At 41.1% G+C, this 22,401-nt stretch overlaps 3 protein-coding genes across 4 annotated transcripts; 1 reads left to right on the forward strand and 2 right to left on the reverse strand.

Annotated features, from left to right (window-relative positions):
• The first annotated feature begins 396 nt into the window (after positions 1 to 396).
• epdl1 (ependymin-like 1) lies at positions 397 to 6,629 on the forward strand. The gene is made up of 6 exons (XM_021615294.3): positions 397 to 634; positions 932 to 966; positions 4,510 to 4,638; positions 4,830 to 5,022; positions 5,720 to 5,813; positions 6,207 to 6,629. Exons 1-6 carry the CDS (start codon positions 568 to 570, stop codon positions 6,334 to 6,336), a joined length of 648 nt encoding a protein of 215 aa, XP_021470969.3. The 5' UTR covers positions 397 to 567; the 3' UTR covers positions 6,337 to 6,629.
• On the reverse strand, positions 5,335 to 8,417 carry cskmt (citrate synthase lysine methyltransferase). The gene is made up of 2 exons (XM_021615293.3): positions 8,151 to 8,417; positions 5,335 to 7,497 (listed from the first exon to the last, which is right to left on the reverse strand). Exons 1-2 carry the CDS (start codon positions 8,323 to 8,325, stop codon positions 6,824 to 6,826), a joined length of 849 nt encoding a protein of 282 aa, XP_021470968.2. The 5' UTR covers positions 8,326 to 8,417; the 3' UTR covers positions 5,335 to 6,823.
• Positions 8,418 to 8,427: 10 nt separating this feature from the next.
• On the reverse strand, positions 8,428 to 21,350 carry LOC110531843 (ubiquitin thioesterase OTUB1). Of its 2 annotated transcripts, XM_021615292.3 has the most exons (8): positions 21,115 to 21,350; positions 17,720 to 17,847; positions 16,867 to 16,934; positions 16,504 to 16,602; positions 16,222 to 16,340; positions 15,991 to 16,075; positions 12,086 to 12,280; positions 8,428 to 8,988 (listed from the first exon to the last, which is right to left on the reverse strand). In XM_021615292.3, the coding sequence occupies exons 1-8, from the start codon at positions 21,168 to 21,170 to the stop codon at positions 8,791 to 8,793; spliced, it is 948 nt and encodes a 315-aa protein (XP_021470967.1). In that variant the 5' UTR covers positions 21,171 to 21,350; the 3' UTR covers positions 8,428 to 8,790. The 2 variants fall into 2 exon arrangements, with proteins under 2 accessions (XP_021470967.1, XP_090040069.1); XM_090183943.1 differs by lacking the exons at positions 12,086 to 12,280; positions 21,115 to 21,350 and having other exon boundaries at positions 17,720 to 17,839.
• Between the last annotated feature and the right edge of the window lie 1,051 nt (positions 21,351 to 22,401).

The following is a 22,401-nucleotide window of genomic DNA, read 5'->3' on the forward strand; positions in this document are numbered from 1 at the left end:
ATAGTGCTTGTGACCTGTTTTATTCCATTACATGTTTTACTAGCTTCCTCCTTCAACAATGGTTATTTGCACAATCTTGTCCTCTCCCCTGAACGGCTATACACAGGAAACAGAATACAGTACTTACAGTGGGGGCGAGGGGTTGAGGTACCGATCAAGTACAGTTAAAACAATATAGAAAAATACCTATGACAGCAAAAAAAAATCCATACAAAATGCCATCTTTAGACCTATCACACTCCACATATCCACATATTCATTCAGATCAGACGGCTATATCCTGAAGTTATATTGCTCAGGTACTGTCACGTAACGCATTATTATATGACTCTTATCAAGATAAGATAACAGCCTTCACAGTTCATTATCTTAGCCTGGCCCATGGAAACATTCTTTAGTCTCATAGGACAGGGGTTTCTGGGTCTCTGGTGAGAATGAAAACCTGGCACCTGTGCCGATCTAGGATTTGGAGCCTCGGTGTCGTACTGTTTATAAGGAAGTGACTTTGCACTCCTACAGCAGTCCCGTCTGTTTGTTGGCGTGAGTGTGTGTGTGACATTTGGAAGCATGAGGACCTTCGTGTTGTTGATGTGCCTTGCAGTGGGCTGCCTGGCTCAGGCACCTCATCCGTGCAGTAAGTAAAAGACAGAGAAATTGTATTGTAAATTGAGTTGTTAACTTAAGAGTGTGTTATGAATGCCTGACCCCCAGTCAAAGATTAGCTCCTGCGTACAGCATAGTCCTGATTTAACACCTGTGCATTGTACTGGAGGCAGAGCAGAGCTGTAAAAGTCATGTGATGGCAATTAAGGTGGATGTTTTCTTCTATGTTTATAATGTGTAGTCCACTTTTACGGCTAAATTGGCCGTTTAGCAAAACAATGGATAAATGTTTCACTTGTTACCAATAAAACACATTTCCCTTGCTCAGGGTCTCCCCCTCTTCTGACTGGAGCCCTGTCAGTGGTAAGTCTGTTTGTTTCTCCATAGTAGATGGGAATATGGGAGTTCCCATAGCAATTTATTTTATTTATCTGTTATTTTACCAGGTAAGTTGACTGAGGACACGTTCTCATTTGCAGCAACGACCTGGGGAATAGTTACAGGGGAGAGGAGGGGGATTAATGAGCCAATTGTAAACTACAATAACATCAGACGGAACATTTTGACAAATACTAGAAATATTTAGAAAATCTTGTTATCCTGCCTTATATACTGAACAAAAATATAAACGCAACATGTAAAGTGTTGGTCCCATGTTTCATGAGCTTAAATAAAAGATCTGAAATGTTCTGTATGCACAAAAAGCTTATTTCTCTCAGATTTTGTGCACAAATTTGTTTACATCCCTGTTAGTAACCATTTCTTCTATGCTAAGATGTTTTTTATTTTACCTTTTATTTAACTAAGCAAGTCAGTGAAGAACAAATTCTTAATTTCAATGACGGCCTAGGAACAGTGAGTTAACTGCCTGTTCAGGGGCAGAACGACAGATTTGTACCTTGTCAGCTCACGGGTTTGAACTTGCAACCATCCGGTTGCTAGTCCACCGCTCTAGGCTACCCTGCCGCCCCAAGATAATCCATCAACCTGACAGGTTAATGCTGATTAAACAGAATGATCATTACACAGGTGCACCTTGTGCCGGGGACAATAAAAGGCCACTCTAAAATGTGCAGTTTTGTCACAGAGCACAATGTCAGAAGTGTGTCAAGTTGAGGGAGCATGCAATTGGCATGCTGACTGCAGGAATGTCCCGCAGAGCTGTTACCAGAGAATGTTATGTTAATTTCTCTACCAACGTCGTTTTAGAGAATTTACGTCCAATCGGCTTCACAACCGCAGACCACGTGTTTGGCGTTGTGTGGGCAAGCGGTTTGGGATGTCAACGTTGTGACCCACCCATGGTGGGGCTATGGTATGGGCATGCGTAAGCTACAGACAATGAACATAAATTGTATTTTATTGATGGCAATTCCAATGCACAGAGATACCGTTCCAACAGGACAACCACCCTAAGCACACAGCCAAGACAATGAGTCCCATTGCCGTGCCATTCATCACTTCATGTTTCAGCATGATAATGCACGGCACCATGTCGCAAGGATCTGTACATATCTGTACTCACCAGACATCTGAACTCACCAGACATGTCACCCATTGAGCATGTTTGGGATGCTCTGGATCGACGTGTAGGACAGCGTATTCCAGTTGCCGCCAATATCCAGCAACTTCGCATAGCCATTGAAGAGGAATGGGATAACATTCCACAGGCCACAATCAACAGCCTGATCAACTCTATGCAAAGGAGATGTGTTGTGCTGCATGAGGCAAATGGTGGTCACACCAAATACAGACTGGTTTTCATGATCCACGCCTCTACCTTTTTTTTAAAGGTATCTGTGACCAACAGATGCAGATCTGTATTCCCAGTCATCTGACATACATAGATTAGGGCCTAATCATTTTTTTCAATTGACTTATTTCCTAATATGAACTGAAATTGTTGCATGTTGCGCTTATATCTTTGTTCAGTGTGTGATATATACAGTGCATTCTGAAAGTATTCAGACCCCTTACCTTTGACACGTTTTGTTACGATACAGCCTTATTCTGAAATGGATTCAATTGTTTTTTCCCCCTCGCCCAATCTACACACGATGAAAAAGCAAAAACAGTTGGTTTTTTTTAGACCTTTTTGCTTATTTATGAAAAATAAGAATCAGAAATAACTTATTTACATAAGTATTCAGACCCTCTGCGGTGAGACTCGAAATTGAGCTCAGGTGCATCCTGTTTCCATTGATCATCCTTGAGATGTTTCTACAACTTGATTGGAGTCCACCTGTGGTAAATTCCATTGATTGGACATGATTTGGAAAGGCACACACCTGTCTATTTAAGGTCCCCCAATTGACAATGCATGTCAGAGCAAAAACCAAGCCATGAGGTCGAAGGAATTGTCCGTAGAGCTCCGATACAGGAGTGTATCGAGGCACAGATCTGGGGAAGGGTACCAAAACGTTTCTACAGCATTTAAGGTCCCCAGGAACACAGTGGCCCCCATCATTCTTAAATGGAAATGGCCAGAAGGAAGCCGCTCCTCTGTAAAAGGCACATGACAACCCACTTGTAGTTTGCCAAAAGGCACCTAAAGGACTTTCAAACTCTGGTCTGATGAAACCAAGATTGAACTCTTTGGCCTGAATGCCAAGCTTCAAGTCGGGAGGAATCCTGGCACCATCCCTACGGTGAAGCATGGGGGTGGCATTATCATGCTGTGGGGATGTTTTTCAGCAGCAGGGACTGGGAGACTAGTCAGGATCGAGGGAAAGATGAACAGAGTAAAGTACAGAGATCCTTGATGAAAACCTGCTCCAGAGCGCTCAGGACCACAGACTGGGGCGAAGGTTCACCTTCCAACAGGACAACAACCCTAAGCACACAGCCAAGACAATGCAGGAGTGGTTTCGGGACAAGTCTCTGAATGTCGTTGAGCGGCCCAGCCAGAGCCCGGACTTGAATCTGACCGTACATCTCTGGAGAGACCTGAAAATGTGCCATCGACGCTCCCCATCCAACCTGACGGAGCTTGAGGACCTGCAGAAAGAGCCAAAAGAGGTGCGCCAAGCTTGTAGGGTCATACTCAAGAAGACTCGAGGCTGTAATCGCTGCCAAAGGTGCTTCAACAAAGTACTGAGTAAAGGATCTGAATACTTATGTAAATGTTATATTTATTAATTTTTTACAAGAAATTCTAAAAACCTGTTTCTGCTTTGTCATTATGGGTTATTGTGTGTAGATTGAGGGGGGAAACTATTTCATCCATTTTAGAATAAGGCTGCAGTGGTGTAAAGTACTTAAGTTGTTTTTGGGGGTAACTTTACTTAACTATTTATATTTTTGACTACGTTTACTTTTACTAAACTACATTCCTTAAGAAAATATTGTACTTTTTGCTCCAAAAGTACTCGTTACATTTTGAATGCTTAGCAGGACAGGAAAATTGTCAAATTCACACACTTATCAACCAAACATCCCTGGTCATCCCTACTGCCTCTGATCTGGCGGACTCACTGATCACGCATGCTTCATTTACAAATTATGTTGGAGTGCCGTTGGCATTCCGTAACTAAAAAAACAAGAAAATGGTGCCATCTGGTTTGCTTACTATAAGGAATTTAAAATGATTTATACTTTTGATACTCAGGTAAACTAAACTATACGCTTTTTGAGTTTTACTCAAATAGAATTTCACTGGGTGACTTTTACTTGAGTCATTTTCTATTAAGGTATTCTTGCTTTTACTCAAGTATAACAGTTGGGTACTTTTTCCACCACTAAGGCTGTAACTTAAGAAAATTAGGAAAAAGTCAAGAGGTCTAAATATTTTATGAATGCACTGTATATACAGTATATGAAGAAAAAAACAGAAAATACAAATTTGGTTTAGAAAATATATATATGCAAATAGTATGTGCTGTATATCTCACATTCCTGTCCTTTCAGGCAAATGAGAAGGTTAATGCATATGCAAAATACGACTATGACGCGTTAGGCGAACGTATCCGCTTCAAGGAGATGGGATCTTATGAGAACAAGACATTCGGCCTGGATGCCCTTCTGCTCTTCAGAGAGGTAACAAACACTTATTCACAACAACAACCCTGTATTCAATACAACATACTGGTACACAACTCAGTCATGCACATTCAATTTATTCATATAAAAACAGAGCTACATTGTTAGAAAAATAATGGTTTCCTACAACAACAAAAACAATACGCCTGCCATGAAACAGATGCTTATCTTTCCCCGACGTCTTCCAGGGCGTCATGTATACGATTAACCACAAGAACCGTACATGTAAGAAGGAGAGGCTGAATAAGGAGGACTTCCACCCCATGGAGATCCCTGCAGATGCTGCTCTGCTGGGGCAGGTGATCCTAGGGAGCTCCTCTGGTCCAGGACAGGGTCTGCTGGTCAACACCTGGTATGGAGAACGTGCAACCCCAACTGGTGGTAAGGGGCATGGCATGCAGTTGGTTTAAATGTTGCCTTTCATTTGGGAGCTTCCCCTTACTGAGGAACGCCAAAGTCAAATGTAATTTGTCACATGTGCAAAATACAACAGGTGAAATACAACACCTTTACTGTGAAATTAGTTTTTTTTAAGTAAGAAAAAATTGCTAAATGAACTAAAGGCAAAATAGTAACACAATAAAATAACAATAGAGGCTATTTACAAAGGGTAACGGTACTGAGTCAATGTGCAGGAGTACGGGTTAGTCGAGGTAATATGTACAGTACCAGTCAAAAGCTTGGACGCACCTATTCATTCCAGGGTTTTTCTTTATTTTTACTATTTTCTACATTGTAGAATAATATGAAGACATCAAAACTATGAAAGAACACATGGAATCATGTAGTAACCAAAAAAGTGTTAAACAAATTAAAATATATATTTGAGATTATTCAAAGTAGCCACTCTTGACAGCTTTGCCCACATTTAGGCAGGTTACCTTGGTGTTCTAGGGCCCAGGCACTATGGTGGTCTGCTTGAAACATGTAGGTATTACAGACTCGGTCAGGGAGAGAATCATTCCTAGCAACCTTTTTTTTTTATTTTTATGGCAATTAAGTTTTGTGATTTTTGTGTTCTCAAATCAAATTTCTGCTCCCTGATTTTGTTTATCTGATTGATCAATGTAATCTTCAGGTAAAGACAAGTGGTTGAGCACCTTCACTGAGTTTGGCTGCATACCTGTCAGCACTACGTACTACACGGACAAGACTGGCTGGGTGCTTACAACGTAAGTGTGTATATTATTGGGCAGTGTGTAAAATATGACTGGTTTTATTTTTAAATGGCTGAGTTTTTGCTCTACTGACAATGCTATAATAGTAATATTTGACATCAATATATAGTCTTGTAGGCCTATGTAGTGTTTGTTACATATCCTCATTCTGAGGAAGTTCCTCAGTCCATTTTTGTGCTCCAAAACATTCAAAAGAATGTCTTCAGTAGCTAGTTTGACACTTCTGGAATCATCAAAATCCATAATTTCTATTTAAAAGTTGAATGAATTATTAATGATCAGTACTTTCATAATTATCCCGACGCATGGATTTGACTTTCGTTAAATCTACAGATAAGATATCCATTATGCTATGTGATAATTCTGTTTATTTCTTTTCACTTACAGCTTCTTCAACATTGTTGTTGGGATCGATGACCCCCAGCAGTTCTTCCCTCCTAAGTTCTGTCAGGGCGCTAAACTGGATGCGACTGCAGATGCAGCCAACTTCTACAGCATTTTTAAAAACATAAACTAACGGACCAGGTCCTTCATTTTCTTTTCTTATGAGATTTTCACACAACTATTGCTTATTTTTAACCTGTGATAAATGTTTTAATGAATTTATAAATAATTATAAAAAGGGATAACTCATTAATGTATAAGAAAAGGGTTAAACCATGAATTAGAAAAAAATTCCAGTACTGACCATGTAACATATGTGAACATTTTACCTTTGACAAATGTTAATTGCTTTCCTTATCTACATATAGGCCTTGGAAATGTAAACTTGCACTGTGAACTGTCCTTCTGAATAAAATGTCAAGTCTACAGTAATTGTTCTATAGTATAGTTAGACAGCTCTTCACAAGACCTCTGTTCATATCGTGTAGACAAAGAAAGAAATGTGTGTACATCTTTTGTCTAGATAAAAGTTGGTCAGTTGTATCAAGAAATGAATTATTTATTACAGTCACATCAAAGATGTTCACTCCCTGACTATGCAGACATACACAAACAACTATCTACTGTGCTACAGGATGAGCTGTAACTTGGTAGCAGTAATAAGTTACTCCCCTTAACTCTCCCACCTCCTGCACCCCCACATCGGCAACCATCATCCCCGGCTCCTGGCCCTCTTTCTCCAGCCACAACATTCTGGCATCAGGGTCCTCATCTGAGAACTGAAGGAGAGACCCAGAGTCCCTCAACACCTTTAGGCACTGCTTAAGCACTTGACTGGCCTTGGCCCCACCTTCCCTCGACCTTAGCAAGGCATCTATGGTGCCCTTATCTAGAATGAGGTCTAGGCTCTCAGAACCAAAGTGTTTGTGGAGATGAGTGCAGTCCAGTTCTAAGAAGTCCAGCTTAGAGGAAGTGTTCTGAGGTTGCAGGGCTTTGGTTTCTGTGTGTTCCTGCATAAGGCGCACAGCAATAGCAGAGATGTCAGCGCAGGTCACCTGCACTGGCCAGGGAGAGTATCTGTATATGCAGGGTCCCAGGGCAGAGGTACCACAACCCATGTCCAGAACATGTAGGACATCAGAGTTGTGCTGTGAATGCAGCATAGGCAAGATGAAGTCCCGGATTGCGTCGAAACCAAAGAACCACTCAAAATTCTTGAAGTTGGTTGCCTTGCTGTTTTCTGTGTAGAACCGGTCCCATGTTGCTTTCTTGTCCATGTTGTTGATAAGTTCAGCTACAGAAGTAGGGACAAACGAGGGTGAATGTCAGGAAGAGAAAAGACATACTAGCGGTATTATATTTTTGTCAGTTCGAGTTTCCTTAAAATAACATTCCATAGAACAAATGAGAGCGCCTAAAATATTGCTAACGTTAGCTCGATACTAACAATGAGTATCTAGCTATGGTAGCTAACTAAAACTTAGCTGTGGAGATTAGCACAAACAAGTTAACTTGACCAACCTGTGCTCAAATTACATTTCATCAATGAACGGGGGTATTTGCATACACAAATAAAGGCCTTTGAATTTAACCTGTGTTTAACTAGGCCAGTAAGTTAATAACATTTTTTTTCTTTTTTACAATAACGGCCTAAATTACCCGGGAGCAGTGGGTTAACTTCCTTGTTCAGGGGCAGAACGACATATTTTTACATTGTCAGCTCGGAGATTCGACCCGGCAACCTTTCAGTTACTAGTCCAACGCACATTCCACCCAAAATCAATGAATCAATAGAGAGCAAGCCACTGTCTAGCTGTATATAGCAAGTAAGATAGCTAGCTAGCTTGCAGCCACCATAGAGGTCAACTGTTAGCTAGCATTAAAAAGCCATGCGTTAGTTAGTTTGCATCAACTCATTTTACAAGACACCAATAAATTGAGACATACTTGTCAGACTGGAGTGGTGCCTTACACGTGTGTTTGCAATTAACTTCCCTAACCTCCTTGGCGACAGGATGTTTAAAATCAGCGCCATGATTCGTATCTCTCCTAGAAATCCTCCCTCACGCACTGCTGAACAGCAAGCTACCTGCTGTGTGCGCAGTGGAGGGCAACTGAGCATGCGTCGACCATGGCAACAAGTATGCGGAATGACAGTAGAAGCATTTCATGGGTTACCATACCAGAAGAACGGCACAAACGAGACATTTACATACAAATCAAATAAGATGTAAATACCTTTAATAAAACGCAGTGTAACAAAGAAAAATAATCCAACAAAAAAAAGCAAGTTGGTAACATTTACAACCACAAAATAAAAACTGTACAACTCTAAACATCTGGAGCCACTGCTATTTTTTTGGTAAATATTTGTTTTATTAATTCACTGTTCTGTGATGAAGGGAATATATTGAGTGACGAGGAGGGAGAAGGGGGCTGTATAATGTGATTGGTATTTGAGAAGAAAAAAAACAGTGTAGTCTTCAAACACACATGTATGCATCAGTGTGGCAGGTGAAGTATTTCGCCACTGCCACTACAGCATTGGGACATTGGGGGGGGGGGGGATTTTCTAAACAGCAGGTAGTTATTTGTACAAGATGTCGTAGTGGCCGGGTCTATAGAGGAGAAAGACACGAGGCTCGCTGCCTTCAGGAAAGACGTGGTGGTTGACGGTGCCCCCCTCACCCCGGTCCATATACTCCACTAGGATGGACACGTTCAGGGCCTGGGCCAAGGCGATGATGTGGATATGGTCACTTTCTTTAGACATGGGCTCCACCTCCTGATAGTAAACACACAGAGAACAAACAAAGTGTTTGAGTTTGGGGACTTGTTACGCAACTCTAGATGATACCGGAATGTACATATGCAAGAAAAAGTACAAGTTGATCCTTTTGGCAGTAGGAATGAGACAATATATCCACAGAAAAGTATAATTGCTTCCGGTGATAGAAATCTGAACACACTACCAGCGCTTTGAAAAGTTTATGCAATTATATTTTCCTGTGGATATAGTCTCACACTCCTACAGCCAAAAGGACCAACCGCACGGACAACTGGTAAAGTATGTGAAAATATCATTTTACTCAACATTCTGGCTTGTAGATGCCGAGAGAAAACTTTCCTGACTCAAATGCTCATTTCTGCCCGACGTAGAATTGAATGCAATTCAACGTCGGGTTTCCAGGCAACTTGAGCGCTAACTCATTGCCTTTAACATCCTCAGCAATACAGTGCCATCAGAAAGTATTCACACCCCTCAACCTTTTGTTGTGTTACAGCCTGCATTTAAAATGGATATGTCTTTAGAACTGTTTGCTAATTAATAAAATATGAAAAGCTGAAATGTCTTGAGTCGATAAGTATTCAACCCCTTTGTTATGGCAAGCCTAAATACGTTCAGGAGTAAAAATGTTCTTAAGTCCCAAAAGTGTGCAATAGTGTTTAACATGATTTTTGAATAACTACCTCATCTCTGTACCCAACACATACAGATAATTGTAAGGTCCCTAAGTCACAAGGTCCTTTGCTGCTGTTCTGGGATTGATTTGCACTTTTTGCAAAGTACATTCATCTCTAGGAGACAGAACGCGTCTCCTTCCTGAGCGGCATGGCGGCTGCATGTTGATACTTGCATACTATTGTTTGTACAGATGAACGTGGTACCTTCAGGCGTTTGAAAATTGCTCCCAAGGATGAACCAGACTACAATTGTTTTTCTGAGATCTTGGCTGATTTCTTTTGATTTTCCCATGATTTCAAGCAAAGAGGCACTGAGTTTGAAGGTAGGCCTTGAAATACATCCAAAGGTTCACCTCCAATTGACTCAAATTATGTCACCCACCCGTAGCACACGCTCCAGCAGGTGTATCTCACTGATCATCCCTAAAGCCAACACCTCATTTGGCCGCCTTTCGTTCCAGTTCTCTGCTGCCTGTGACTGGAACGAATTGCAAAAATCGCTGAAGTTGGAGACTTTTATCTCCCTCACCAACTTCAAACATGTGCTATCTGAACAGCTAACCGATCGCTGCAGCTGTGCATAGTCTAACGGTAAATAGCCCACCCAATTTTACCTACCTCATCCCCATACTGTTTATATTTATTTACTTTTCTGCTCTTTTGCACACCAATATCTCTACCTGTACATGACCATCTGATCATTTATCACTCCAGTGTTAATCTGCAAAATTGTAATTATTCGCCTACCTCCTCATGCCTTTTGCACACAATGTATATAGACTCTTTTTTTTTTCTACTGTGTTATTGACTTGTTAATTGCTTACTCCATGTGTAACTCTGTGTTGTCTGTTCACTATGCTATGCTTTATCTTGGCCAGGTCACAGTTGCAAATGAGAACTTGTTCTCAACTAGCCTACCTGGTTAAATAAAGGTAAAAATTAGCCTATCAGAAGCTTCTAAAGCCATGAAATCATTTTCTGAAATTTTCCAAGCTGTTTAAAGGCACAGTCAACTTAGTGCATGTAAACTTCTGACCCACTGGAATTGTGATACGGTAAATTATAAGTGAAATAGCCTGTCTGTAAACGATTGCTGGAAAAATTACTTGATGTCCTAACTGACTTGCAAAAACTATAGTTTGTTAACAAGAAATGTGGGGAGTGGTTGAAAAACGAGTTTTAATGACTCCAACCTAAGTGTATGTAAACTTCCGACATCAACTGTAGAACAGTTAAAATAAGCAAAGAGAAATGACAGTCGATCATTACTTAAAAAACATGAAGGTCAGTCAATCAGGAAAATTTCAAAAACGTTGAAAGTTTCAAGTGCAGTCGCAAAAACAATCAAGCACTATGATGAAACTGTCTCTCATGAGGACCGCCACAGGAAAGGAAGACCCAGAGTTACTTCTGCTGCAGAGAATACGTTCATTAGAGTTACTGCGTGAATCAGGCCTTCATGGTTGATTTGCTACAAAGAAACCACTACTAAAGGACACCAAAAAGAAGAAGAGACTTGCATGGGCCAAGAAACACAAGCAATGGACATAAGACCGGTGGAAACCTGTTGTTTGGTCTGATAACTCCAAATTGGAGATCAACCGCCATGTCTTTGTGAGATGCAGAGTAGGTGAACAAATGATCTCCGCATGTGTGGTTCCCACCGTGAAGCATGGAGGAGGTGGTGTGATGGTGCTTTGCTGGTGACACTGTGTGATTTATTTAGAATTTAAGGCACACATAGCCAGCATGGCTACCACAGCATACGCCATCCCATTTGGTTTGCGCTTAGTGGGATTATCATTTGTTTTTCAACAGGGCAATGACCCAAAACACACCTCCATGCTGTGTAAGGGTTATTTAAGCAAGGAGAGTGATGGAGTGCTCATCAATTAAACACAAATCACCCGACCTCAACCCAATTGAGATGGTTTGGGATGAGTTGGACCGCAGAGTGAAGGAAAAGCAGCCAACAAGTGCCCAGCATATGTGGGAAATCCTTCAAGACTGTTGAAAAAGCATTCCAGGTGAAGCTGGTTGAGAGAATGCTAAGCGTGTGCAAAGCTGTAATCAAGGCAAAGGGTGGCTACTTTGAAGAATCTCAAATATATTTTGATTTGTTTAACACTTTTTTGGTTATTTCATAGTTTTGACGTCTTCACTATTATTCTACAATGTAGAAAATATTACAAATAAAGAAAACCCTTGAACGAGTAGGTGTCCAAACTTTTGACTGGTACTGTATATAAATGAGATACTTCTGTATTTACACTGTCTTTATGGGCTACTGGCGTATATTTAATCAATTTTGAATTCTGGCTTTAACAACAAAAATGTGGAAAAAGTCAAGGGGTATGAATACTTTCTGAAGGCACTGTAGATCTCCCTTATTCTCTGATGTTCCATAAGGAACCCACCTGCTGACAGAACTCCCTGACAGAGCGTCCCCCCTCGATGAAGTGCTGGAAGAAACCGTGCTCCCTCTGCAGGTAGCCTGAAGTGAGCAACCGCAGGTACACCACGATGTAGTCTGACACGCTCTGGTCTCTGAAGGAGCCCAGCAGCTCACTGAGTCCTGGCTGCTTCTCACACAGCTCTAACAGGTCCATGAACTAGGGGAAGAATAAACAATAATGTTCAGTTTGCTGATGCTTTTACGTCAATTGACTTAAAAGTTAACATGTTCAGTACAGTGCATTTGGAAATTATTCAGACCCTTTCCTTTTTTCCACATTTTGTTACATTACAGCCTTACTCTTACTCTTTTTTTTTTTATCCCCTCATCAATCTACCCACAACGACAATGCAGAAAAAGTTTAGAAATTTTTGCAAATGTATTAAAAATAAAAAACAGAAATTACTTATTTACATAAGTATTCAGACCCTTTGCTATAGGAATCGAAATTGAGCTTAGGTGCATCCTGTTTCCATTGATCATCCTTGCAATGTTTCTACAACCTGGAGTCTTACCTGTGGTAAATTCAAATGATTGGACATGATTTGGAAAGGCACTGTGCTTGAAAATTGTAATGTTTGTGCTTTTCTAATAACTCGTTTCTGTGTTCTATTCATGTGCTTTTCTAATAAATGTTTTCTATGTTCATGCAAGTGACTGACTGAAAGAATCCTCACTATCAGTAGCTGCAATTTGGCAGTATGCCCAGACCTTTGTTTTGAGAACAAAAGACATCTCAGTTTCAAGGTCTCAGCTTAGAGAGAATAATACTTGTGACGTATTGGTCTGTTACATGTTATGAACCAGTATGGGTCGGTCACACGAATGAAACAAAAACATTAATGAATTAATTATGCTAAATCATGCAAATATAAACTTGTCTATAACTTGTCTGTGAAGAGACAACCTCTGGGACTTTCCCAGCAGAGCTCCTGATTGACATGTGTACTATGGTGCATTGAATTGGTTGGAACCTCTCCAGCGCATTGATAATAAAGGATGATTCATTTAAGATTGACTTAGAGAGTGTCCCTGGTGGTCATTTCCACGACGTGGTGGTGCAGTTCCACGACAGCACACACCTGACTATATAAGGTCCCACAGTTGACAGTACATGTCAGAGCAAAAACCAAGCCATGACAGCCCGCTTGGAGTTTGCCAAAAAGGCATCTAAAGGACTCGCAGAACACGAGAAACAAGATTCTCTGGTCTGATGAAACCGGTGGTGGAAATTTCGAACCAAAAGGAAGAGAGAGACTGAAGATTCCTCAAACAGCAACTTTATAAGAGTTGCAAAAATGGAGCCGTTAACAATACACTCAACAGTGCAGAGTTAAGAGCCCAACGAACAGAGTTGAGTCTCAGCTTTTATTGAAAAGTCCAACCTCTGTGTATATGGGGCAGTTAGCAGATGTGAGCAAACAGGGGTGGGGAACATAGTGTATAAAAGGCATTTCGCTTGTCTATGCAGATTAAGATAGCTGACATTACCACAGCTCACACTATTCGTCTGTTCCGTCCAGCAAGTTTCCACACAGATGAGTTCCTACAGATACAAACGGGATGTCACATACTGCAGTCACACCCGGCTCTTATCTGTACGCCAAGACTTATCACTAAGTCACAAGACAAGCCTTCACCAGTAAAAAAAACACTAGTATATAACAATGGACAATTCTCTGAGTGAAAACAGCATAGTATGTCTAAAATTAAATGTAATTTTCCCACTACAAACCAAGATTGAACTCTTTGGCCTGAATGCTAAGCATCACATCAGGAGAAAACCTGGCACCATCCCTACGGTGAAGCACGGTGTCAGCATCATGCTGTGGGGATGTTTTTCAGCGGCAAGGACTGGGAGACTAGTCAGGATCGAGCGAAAGATGAACGGAGCAAAGTAGAGAGAGATTCTTGATGAAAAACTGCTCCAGAGTGCTTAGGAGCTCAGACTGGGGTGAAGGTTCACCTTCCAACAGGACAGTAACCCTAAGCACACAACCAAGACAATGCAGGAGTGGCTTCGGGACAAGTCTCTGAATGTCTTTGAGTGGCCCAGCCAGAGCCCAGACTTGAACCCAATCAAACATCTCTGGAGAGACTCAAAAATATCTGTGCATTGACGCTCTCAATCCAACCTGACAGAGCTTCAGTGAATTTGCAGAGAAGAATGGGACAAACTCCCCAAATACAGGTGTGACAAGCTTGTTGCGTCATACCCAATAAGATTCAAGGCTGTAATCGCTGCCAAAGGTGCTTCAACAAAGTACTGAGTAAAGGTTCTGAATACTTATGTGAACATTTCTAAAAACCTGTTCTGCTTTATTTATTTATTTATTTAACCTTTATTTAACCAGGAAGGCCAGTCGAGAACAAGTTCTCATTTACAACTGCGACCTGGCCAAGATAAAGCAAAGCAGTGCGACAAAAACAACACAGAGTTACACAAACAAACGTGCAGTCAATAACAATAGAAAAGGTCTATGTACATTGTGTGCAAATGTAGTAAGATTAGGGAGGTAAGGCAATAAATAGGCCATAGAGGCAAAATAATTACAATTTAGCATTAACACTGGAGTGATAGATGTGCAGATGATGATGTGCAAGTAGAGATACTGGGGTGCAAAAAATGTAAATAAATAACAATATGGGGATGAAGTAGTTGTGCTATTTACAGATGGGCTGTGTATTATATGGTATTGTGTGTAGATTGATGAGGGGGGAAAACTATTTCATCCATTTTAGAATAAGGCTGTAATGTAAAGAAATGTGGAAAGGTTATGGGGTCTGAATACTTTACGAATGCACTGTATACAAAAAGTGTACAAAACATCTTCCAAATATTGAGTTGCGCACCCCCCCCCCCTCATCCTGGTCTAAGAGCATTTCGTACTATTCTGTACGCAAATCCGTGACACTGTATTTAGTATGTTTGTTATGTTTCGTATGGAATGTAATTTATGGATATCCATCATCCATTTTGTATGATATGTTACAAATTGGAATTCGTACCATATGATCCGAATTGCAATTCGTACAATATGTTACAAATTTGCAAAATGTATGACACAAATTCCAATTTGTTAGTGTTAGCTAAAAGGGTTAAGGTTAGGGGTAGCTAACATGCTAAGTAGTTGCAAAGTAGCTAAAAACAGCAAGTAGTAGTTCCAGAGTTGCTAAAATTGTCCGCGATGAGATTCAAACATGCAACCTTTGGGATGCTAGACTTACGCGTTATGTGCCCACCCATCCACTCTGACCAACCACCCTACTTTTATTATGTAACCATACCAAACGTAACATATCATACTAATTGAGTATCCCGGATTTAATTTACTATGTTACGTCTAATCTATGAGACAAGGTTGCCCTCAGACCAGCCTCAATTCCTTGGGGCATGGACTCTACGAGGTGTTGAAAGCGTTCCACTGGGATGCTAGCCCATGTTGACTCAAATGCTTCCCACAGTTTTGTCAAGTTGGCTGGATGCCCTTTGGGTGGATTATTATTGATACACACAAAAACCCAACAGCTTTGCAGTTCTTCACACAAACCAGTGTGCCTGGCATCTACTACCATACCCTGTTCAAAGGCACTTAAATATTTTGTCTTGCCCATTCACCCTCAATAGCACATGTCTCAATTGTCTCAAGGCTTTAAAATCTTTCTTTAACCAGTCTCCTCCCCTTCATCTACACTGACTGAAGTGGATTTAACAAGTGACATCAATAAGGGATCGTAGCTTTCACTGGGTCAGTCTATGTCATGGAAAGTCCAGGTGTTAATCATGTTTTGTACGCTCAGTGTATGTCATGCGTGTGAGCTGTCACTGTTGTTCATGTGGTGTACAATAAGAGGGAAGCAACTCACAGTATTGTGGAAGTCTTCAATGGTGAACTCAGTGAAACCCTGGTTTACCAGGTCCAGTTTGCTCTTTGCTGCCACTGCTTTGAACCTATAGAGACATAAAACATTGCGTCGGTATTCAGTGCCTATTAATTAATGCAGCAACACTAATCATATTGCATCCATCTTTCGTATTACATAGTCTGCGTTACCGACCACCAATGAGCTAAATGTACCATGGAAGTGTTATGTTACCTCTGCAGCTCTTTGCTGTCTTCGAGCAGTGATTCGAGATGTGAAAAGCCAAAAGCTCTGTAGAAACAGTTCCCGTCTGGTCGCGTCTTACGAATATATGAGTATTTTTTGTGTAAATCCTAAGGGGGGAAAAAGGGACAGAAAGAGAGTAAATACAATCATTATGTCACCATTTCTAACCTTGATTGATTTTGTGTTCGTAAGGAACCCTTTCGCCTTAAACCAGTATGAAGTGATGCGGATTCAAATCCTGTAATTGAAAAATTGTGTGCTTTTACTGACCTTGATCTTGAGCTGATAAATGGTGTCTTCCGCAGCATACTCTCTCTGCAAAACTGACAGCTCCTGTCTGTCTGACACTAAAAGGATGCTTGTTGCGATCTAGAGAGACACATACACACACACACACACACACACACACACACACACACACACACACACACACACGTTAACGCACGGACGTTTCATACTCATAGACTTACAGAAACCAATATAAAACAAGAACACTGGGTGATTGAAATCATGTGATGCAAAGGTATGCATTTCTAGTGCAGTTCAACCTTCTCCACAGCTGACTTATGTCAGTCTAATTCAAAACCTTAGCCTACATATTATCAACGCCTATTCAAGTGTAAAATCTCTCACCTCCTGCTGAATTCTGTCCTGCTGTGCCATAATGGCCTCATCATAAGCAAGACAGTTTACTCCTCCAGCTGGAGGGAAGAAAACAACAACATAGATGTTTACATGACGTTTACAAGTAACATGACAGTTCATTCACAGAGAGTGAAGTGCAATGGTGCTGTAAAAAAAGTTACCCCCAATTCTGAATTTAACGTGGGAACTAGCAATATTACATAATGGTTATTGGAGTAGCTGTGTCAACACAGTGATGAGAGGCATATTTGCAAAATCACACTTTTTAATAACAATTGTTGGTTACGTACTTTATACCACAACATGAAATTGATGACAACGTGCATGGGGTTTTAGCTAATTCTGTCATCACATATCCGTCTACCATTGGTAATCAACAGTATTAAATCTGGTTCACTTGGGGTGAAAGTGCAACCATGTTATCAACATCAGACCATATTTTTAGGTACAACTAGGTTGAATGTATTGGTTAGCAAGCTAGCTAAGCTTGCTAACTAGCCAATTATCCTATTTTAGTTATGGTGTCAATAAACATTTGACAACCAATTGAAATCCGGCAAAAATATACTGTGAATTAGATACCATTAAGCATTATATGTGACATAATGTGGTATCACCTTCATCCTCCAAAAACTACAGGTCGAAAATGCGTTTCTTTGTGTGTGATTTTAATGCTTTGGCCTCCCCTATTGCCCTCTCATATTCATGCAGGCAACTTGTCCATCAACTGCTATCACTAGATTGCCTAACAATCACATTACACTTGCATAAATAACAATGCGTTGATAGCCGAAGCCGGTTAGATTTCGGTCATCTTTCGTTCTGATGTTGTTTCACTCACCCTCCATCTCTCCCTGTGTTGTTTCCTGCTGTTGCTCCTGCGCCATTTTAGCCGTAGAATTGTGTTTCCTCTGTCTCACTGACCTCATTCTAAACTTCCGGGTCCCAGCACAGCAGCTGGATATTTCCCTATGACAAATGCACATAAATGCAGATATCACAAATATTTAGAACGGGTCATTGGTTTTCTGTCTCAAATAACTAGATTTTCTATACTTGCAATGAATGTGTTTGAGTGAAAAGCTAATCCAATTTTATATTAATCATCAAGACCTTTTTCTTTCTCAAATGGCTCATTTCCACTGACGATTTAGTCCAGTGTTTTACCCAAAACACAGACTTTTGTTCTCATCTAAGCAGGCCGCCCGGCACATTTGTCTCACTGGACTGTGGCTCCAGCGTATCTGCTTACTGGGAGCCAAAGCACAGCCCTGGGTACTTTTCAGCTTGCATTTACAATGGCAAAGCCATTGTAAAGCCACAAGTCTGTAGTGTCAAACTCCTGAACAATAGAGCTTAACATAAAGTGGCCCAGCCAGAGCTTAACATAAATTGGTGAATCGCAACCCAATGATGTGGGAATGAGTCTCAATGGAAAAGCACCAAAACACTTGGGTCAGCACATGTGAAAATGACCTATTATATCATGGTTTGATGTACAGTACCAGGTTTGGACACGCCTACTCATTCAAGGGTTTTTCTTTATTTTAACTATTTTCTACATTGTAGAATAATAGTGAAGATATCAAAACTATAAAATAACACATATGGAATCATGTAGTAACCAAAAAGTGTTATAAACAAATATATACATTTCAAACTGAGATTCATCAAAGCCACCCTTTGCCTTGATGACACCTTTGCACACTCTTGGTATTCTCTCAACCAGCTTCACCTGGAATGCTTTTTCAACAGTCTTGAATGAGTTCCCACATATGCTGGGCACTTGTTGGCTGCTTTTCCGTCACTCTGCGGTCCAACTCATCCCAAACCATCTCAATTGGGTTGAGATCGGGTGATTGTGGCAGCCACATCATCTCATGCAGCACTCCATCCCTCTCCTTCTTCGTCAAATAACCCTTACACAGCCTGGAGGTGTGTTTTGGGTCATTGTCCTGTTGAAAAACAAATGATAGTCCCACTAAGCGCAAACCAGATGGGATGGCGTATCGCTGCAGAATGCTGTGGTAGCCATGCTGGTTAAAAGTGCCTTGAATTCTAAATAAATCACTGACAGTGTCACCAGCAAAGCACCCCCACACCATCACACCTCCTCCTCCATGCTTCACGGTAGGAACTTCACATGCGGAGATCATTTGTTCACCTGCTCTGTGTCTCACAAAGACATTGCGGTTGGAACCAAATTTGGAGTCATCAGACCAAAGGACAGATTTCCATCCAGTCTTATGTCCATAGTCATGTTTCTTGGCCCAAGCAAGTCTCTTCTTATTATTGGTGTCCTTTAGCAGTGGTTTCTTTGCAGAAATTCGACCATGAAGGCCTGATTCGTGCAGTCTCCTCTGAACACTTGATGTTGAGATGTGTCTGTTACTTGAACTCTGTGAAGCATTTATTTGGCCTGCAATTTCTGAGGCTGGTAACTCTAATGAATTTATCCTCTGCAGCAAAGGTGTCTTCCTTTCCTGTGGCAGTCCTCATGAGAGCCAGTTTCATCATAGCGCTTGCTGGTTTTTGCGACTGCACTTGAAGAAACGTTAACGAAATTTTACGGTTTGACTGAACTTTGTGTCTTAAAGTAATGATGGACTGTCATTTCTCTTTGCTTATTTAAGCTGTTCTTGCCATAATATGGACTTGGTATTTTACCAAATAGGACTGTCTTCTGTATATCACCACTACCTTGTCACGGCACAACTGATTGGCTCAAACGCATTAAGGAAAGAAATTCCACAAATGAACTTTTAACAAGGCACACCTGTTAATTGAAATGCATTCCAGTTGACTACCTCATGAAGCTGGTTGAGAGAATGCCACGAGTGTGCAAAGCTGTCGTCAAGGCAAAGGGTGGCTACTTTGAAGAATCTCAAATATAAAATATATTTTGATTTGTTGAACACTTTTTTGGTTACTACATGATTCCATATGTTATTTCATAGTTGTGATGTCTTCAGTATTATTCTGCAATGTAGAAAATAGTAAAAAAAATAAAGAAAAACCCTGGAATGAGTAAGTGTGTCAAAACTTTTGACTGGTACTGTAGATAATGTTCAAAATGCTTCACCTCATAATATTGCATGTCGGGCCAAAAAAAATGAAACAGAATGATCAGACACTAGATTTGGATTACATGTTTCTATTGGGAAAAATGTCTAAAAGTCATTTTGTTAGATGAGTACAAGCATCATAGGCCAGAAAAAGGTATGCAGCACAGTAGACTTTGACCAAGACAGGTGGTAGTGAAACAGTTAAGCACTTCTGGTAGTTTTGAACATTGACTAGGATCCAACCAGAAGGTCCAAGTATGGTCAGTGGAAAAACACTCATGGCGGAAACTGTTTCCTGTAAACAGAGGCAGACAAGACATCACTTTTGTCATATAGGTCACCCAAGAACACTCAGGTTGGCAATAAATATTATTGTCAAATTGCCAATAATAAGGCATGCAAGAAATGCATTGATTTAAACCCACATTTTATTTTTTTTTACCTTTATTTAACCAGGCAAGTCAGTTAAGAACAAATTCTTATTTTCAATGACGGCCTGGGAACAGTGGGTTAACTGCCTGTTCAGGAGCAGAACGACAGATTTGTACCTTGTCAGCTCAGGGGTTTGAACTCGCAACTTTCCGGTTACTAGTCCAACGCTCTAACCACTAGGCTACCCTGCCGCCCCACATTCTGATAAGTTTGTTTAGAAAATTCAGTGGGCATGTCAAATCAGCTAGTTATGGTCTGAGCTAGCTGGCTAGCTGCACTGCTGGCCCACCCACTGCGTTGCCAATGTTGTCTTTGGGTGGTTTACTGGGTAAATTTGCACGCTTGTTGATTGCATGTGTCACCCAGAAGTACTTTTTTAGTGTTGCTGACGAGATAATGCGCTTGAGCGATTTTGAGTCACTTGTTGATGTAGGAGGGTTGTAAAGACCTTGAAGAGCTGGAAACACGGAGAGGCCGGAGATAGCCAGATTGTAAATTGGGCTAAGGAACAGAAGTTGGGTTTTGGAGAATCGCCATCAGTGCGTGCTCTGCGAGCAATACAACGGATAAAGGCGCACCAAGATCATGATCAACAGATGGACGTGGTTATGGACAGCTAGCAAGAAGGGCAGAGTGTAGTGGGAAGATGTGTGCTGAGGAAGAATGGTGGCAAGTACAAACCATATTCTGCTGTCTCTGATGGATCAGAAATTGAACCTGACGAGTGAGGATGAATTACCTGTGGTAGCAGGTGTGGTGAAGACCTCCGAGTTCGAACCTCACACCGATTGTCATGCAAAGGATGATTTGAGCCCAGTGGGAGTGAAATCCTTTGAAAAACGTGTTCCCTGCTTTTTGGCTAATTCAAAAATTAAGCTGGGTACTGTTAAATCGGGTTAGCTTGAAGTGGACTTTCTATATTCCTTCCGTCCAGAGGGACCTGGTGCATCCCGCCACGCGACTAGGGACAAGATCTGTGATTTGCTTTGATCTCAGGAGCAGAGCGCCTTTGAAAGGAGTGATTACTAGGGTGGCATTAAGTGTTGAGGTGGAGCAACTGAAATTGAAAGTTCTCTTTGTCTGTGACGCCCGTTGTTTGGTGCGACGCAGACCTGGTGGCGAGCATGGTGAAACTGAGAAGACATTGTCTGTCCTGTTGAGTATATGAAGCAGAGTTTTTAACTGATAAAGTCATGTTAGGATATGTCAGTTATCCAGTGAGACTTTTTGTGCAGAACCCACTAAGGTGTTTCAGATGCCAAGCTTATGGTCATGTTGCAGCAGTGTGTAGTAGGGAGATTCCGAGATGTGAGAAGTGTGCAGGAGGGCATGGGACAAAGGAAGAGTAGAACAGAAGGTGTCGTATGCTGAGGCAGTGAAGAGAGTAGAGGAGTGAAGGGTCAAGGGTGAGTACTAGGCCTAGAACAATACAGAGAGCTGCAGAGAAGTACTTGGGTTTTACTGCAGAAGAGTTACAAGATATGTTGAACAAAAGAATCCCGTCCTCCCAGACCGTTGGCCTCCCAGACCTTGTTGGATTAGTTAGGGTCAAAGTAGTGGAATGAGGTGGTGATATATATTTTTTAATGAAATAGTGGTCTATAGGTGTTGGGTTAGTTGGTGGTGCATTTTTTTCCTAGAGGAACAGGACTAATGAAGATAATTTCATGTAGGTAGGCCGTGACTGGCCTCACACTCCAGTACAGTATATATATATTTTTTATTTAACCTTTATTTAACTAGGCATGTCAGTTAAGAACAAATTCTTATTTACAATGAAGGCCTACCAGAAGGCAAAAGGCCTCCTGCTGGGACGGGGTTTAAAAAATGTTTTTTTCAATTAAAATATAGGACAAAACACACATCATGACAAGAGAGACAACACAACACTACATAAAGAGAGACCTAAGACAACAACATAGCAAGGCAGCAACACATGACAACATAGCATGGCAGCAACACATGAAAACATAGCTTGGTAGCAACACGTGACAACAACATGGTAGCAACACAACATGGCAGCAGC

This window comes from Oncorhynchus mykiss, chromosome 9 (genome assembly GCF_057628025.1).
Source record: "Oncorhynchus mykiss isolate SJ-2025 chromosome 9, ASM5762802v1, whole genome shotgun sequence".
Taxonomy (NCBI): Eukaryota; Metazoa; Chordata; class Actinopteri; order Salmoniformes; family Salmonidae; genus Oncorhynchus; species Oncorhynchus mykiss.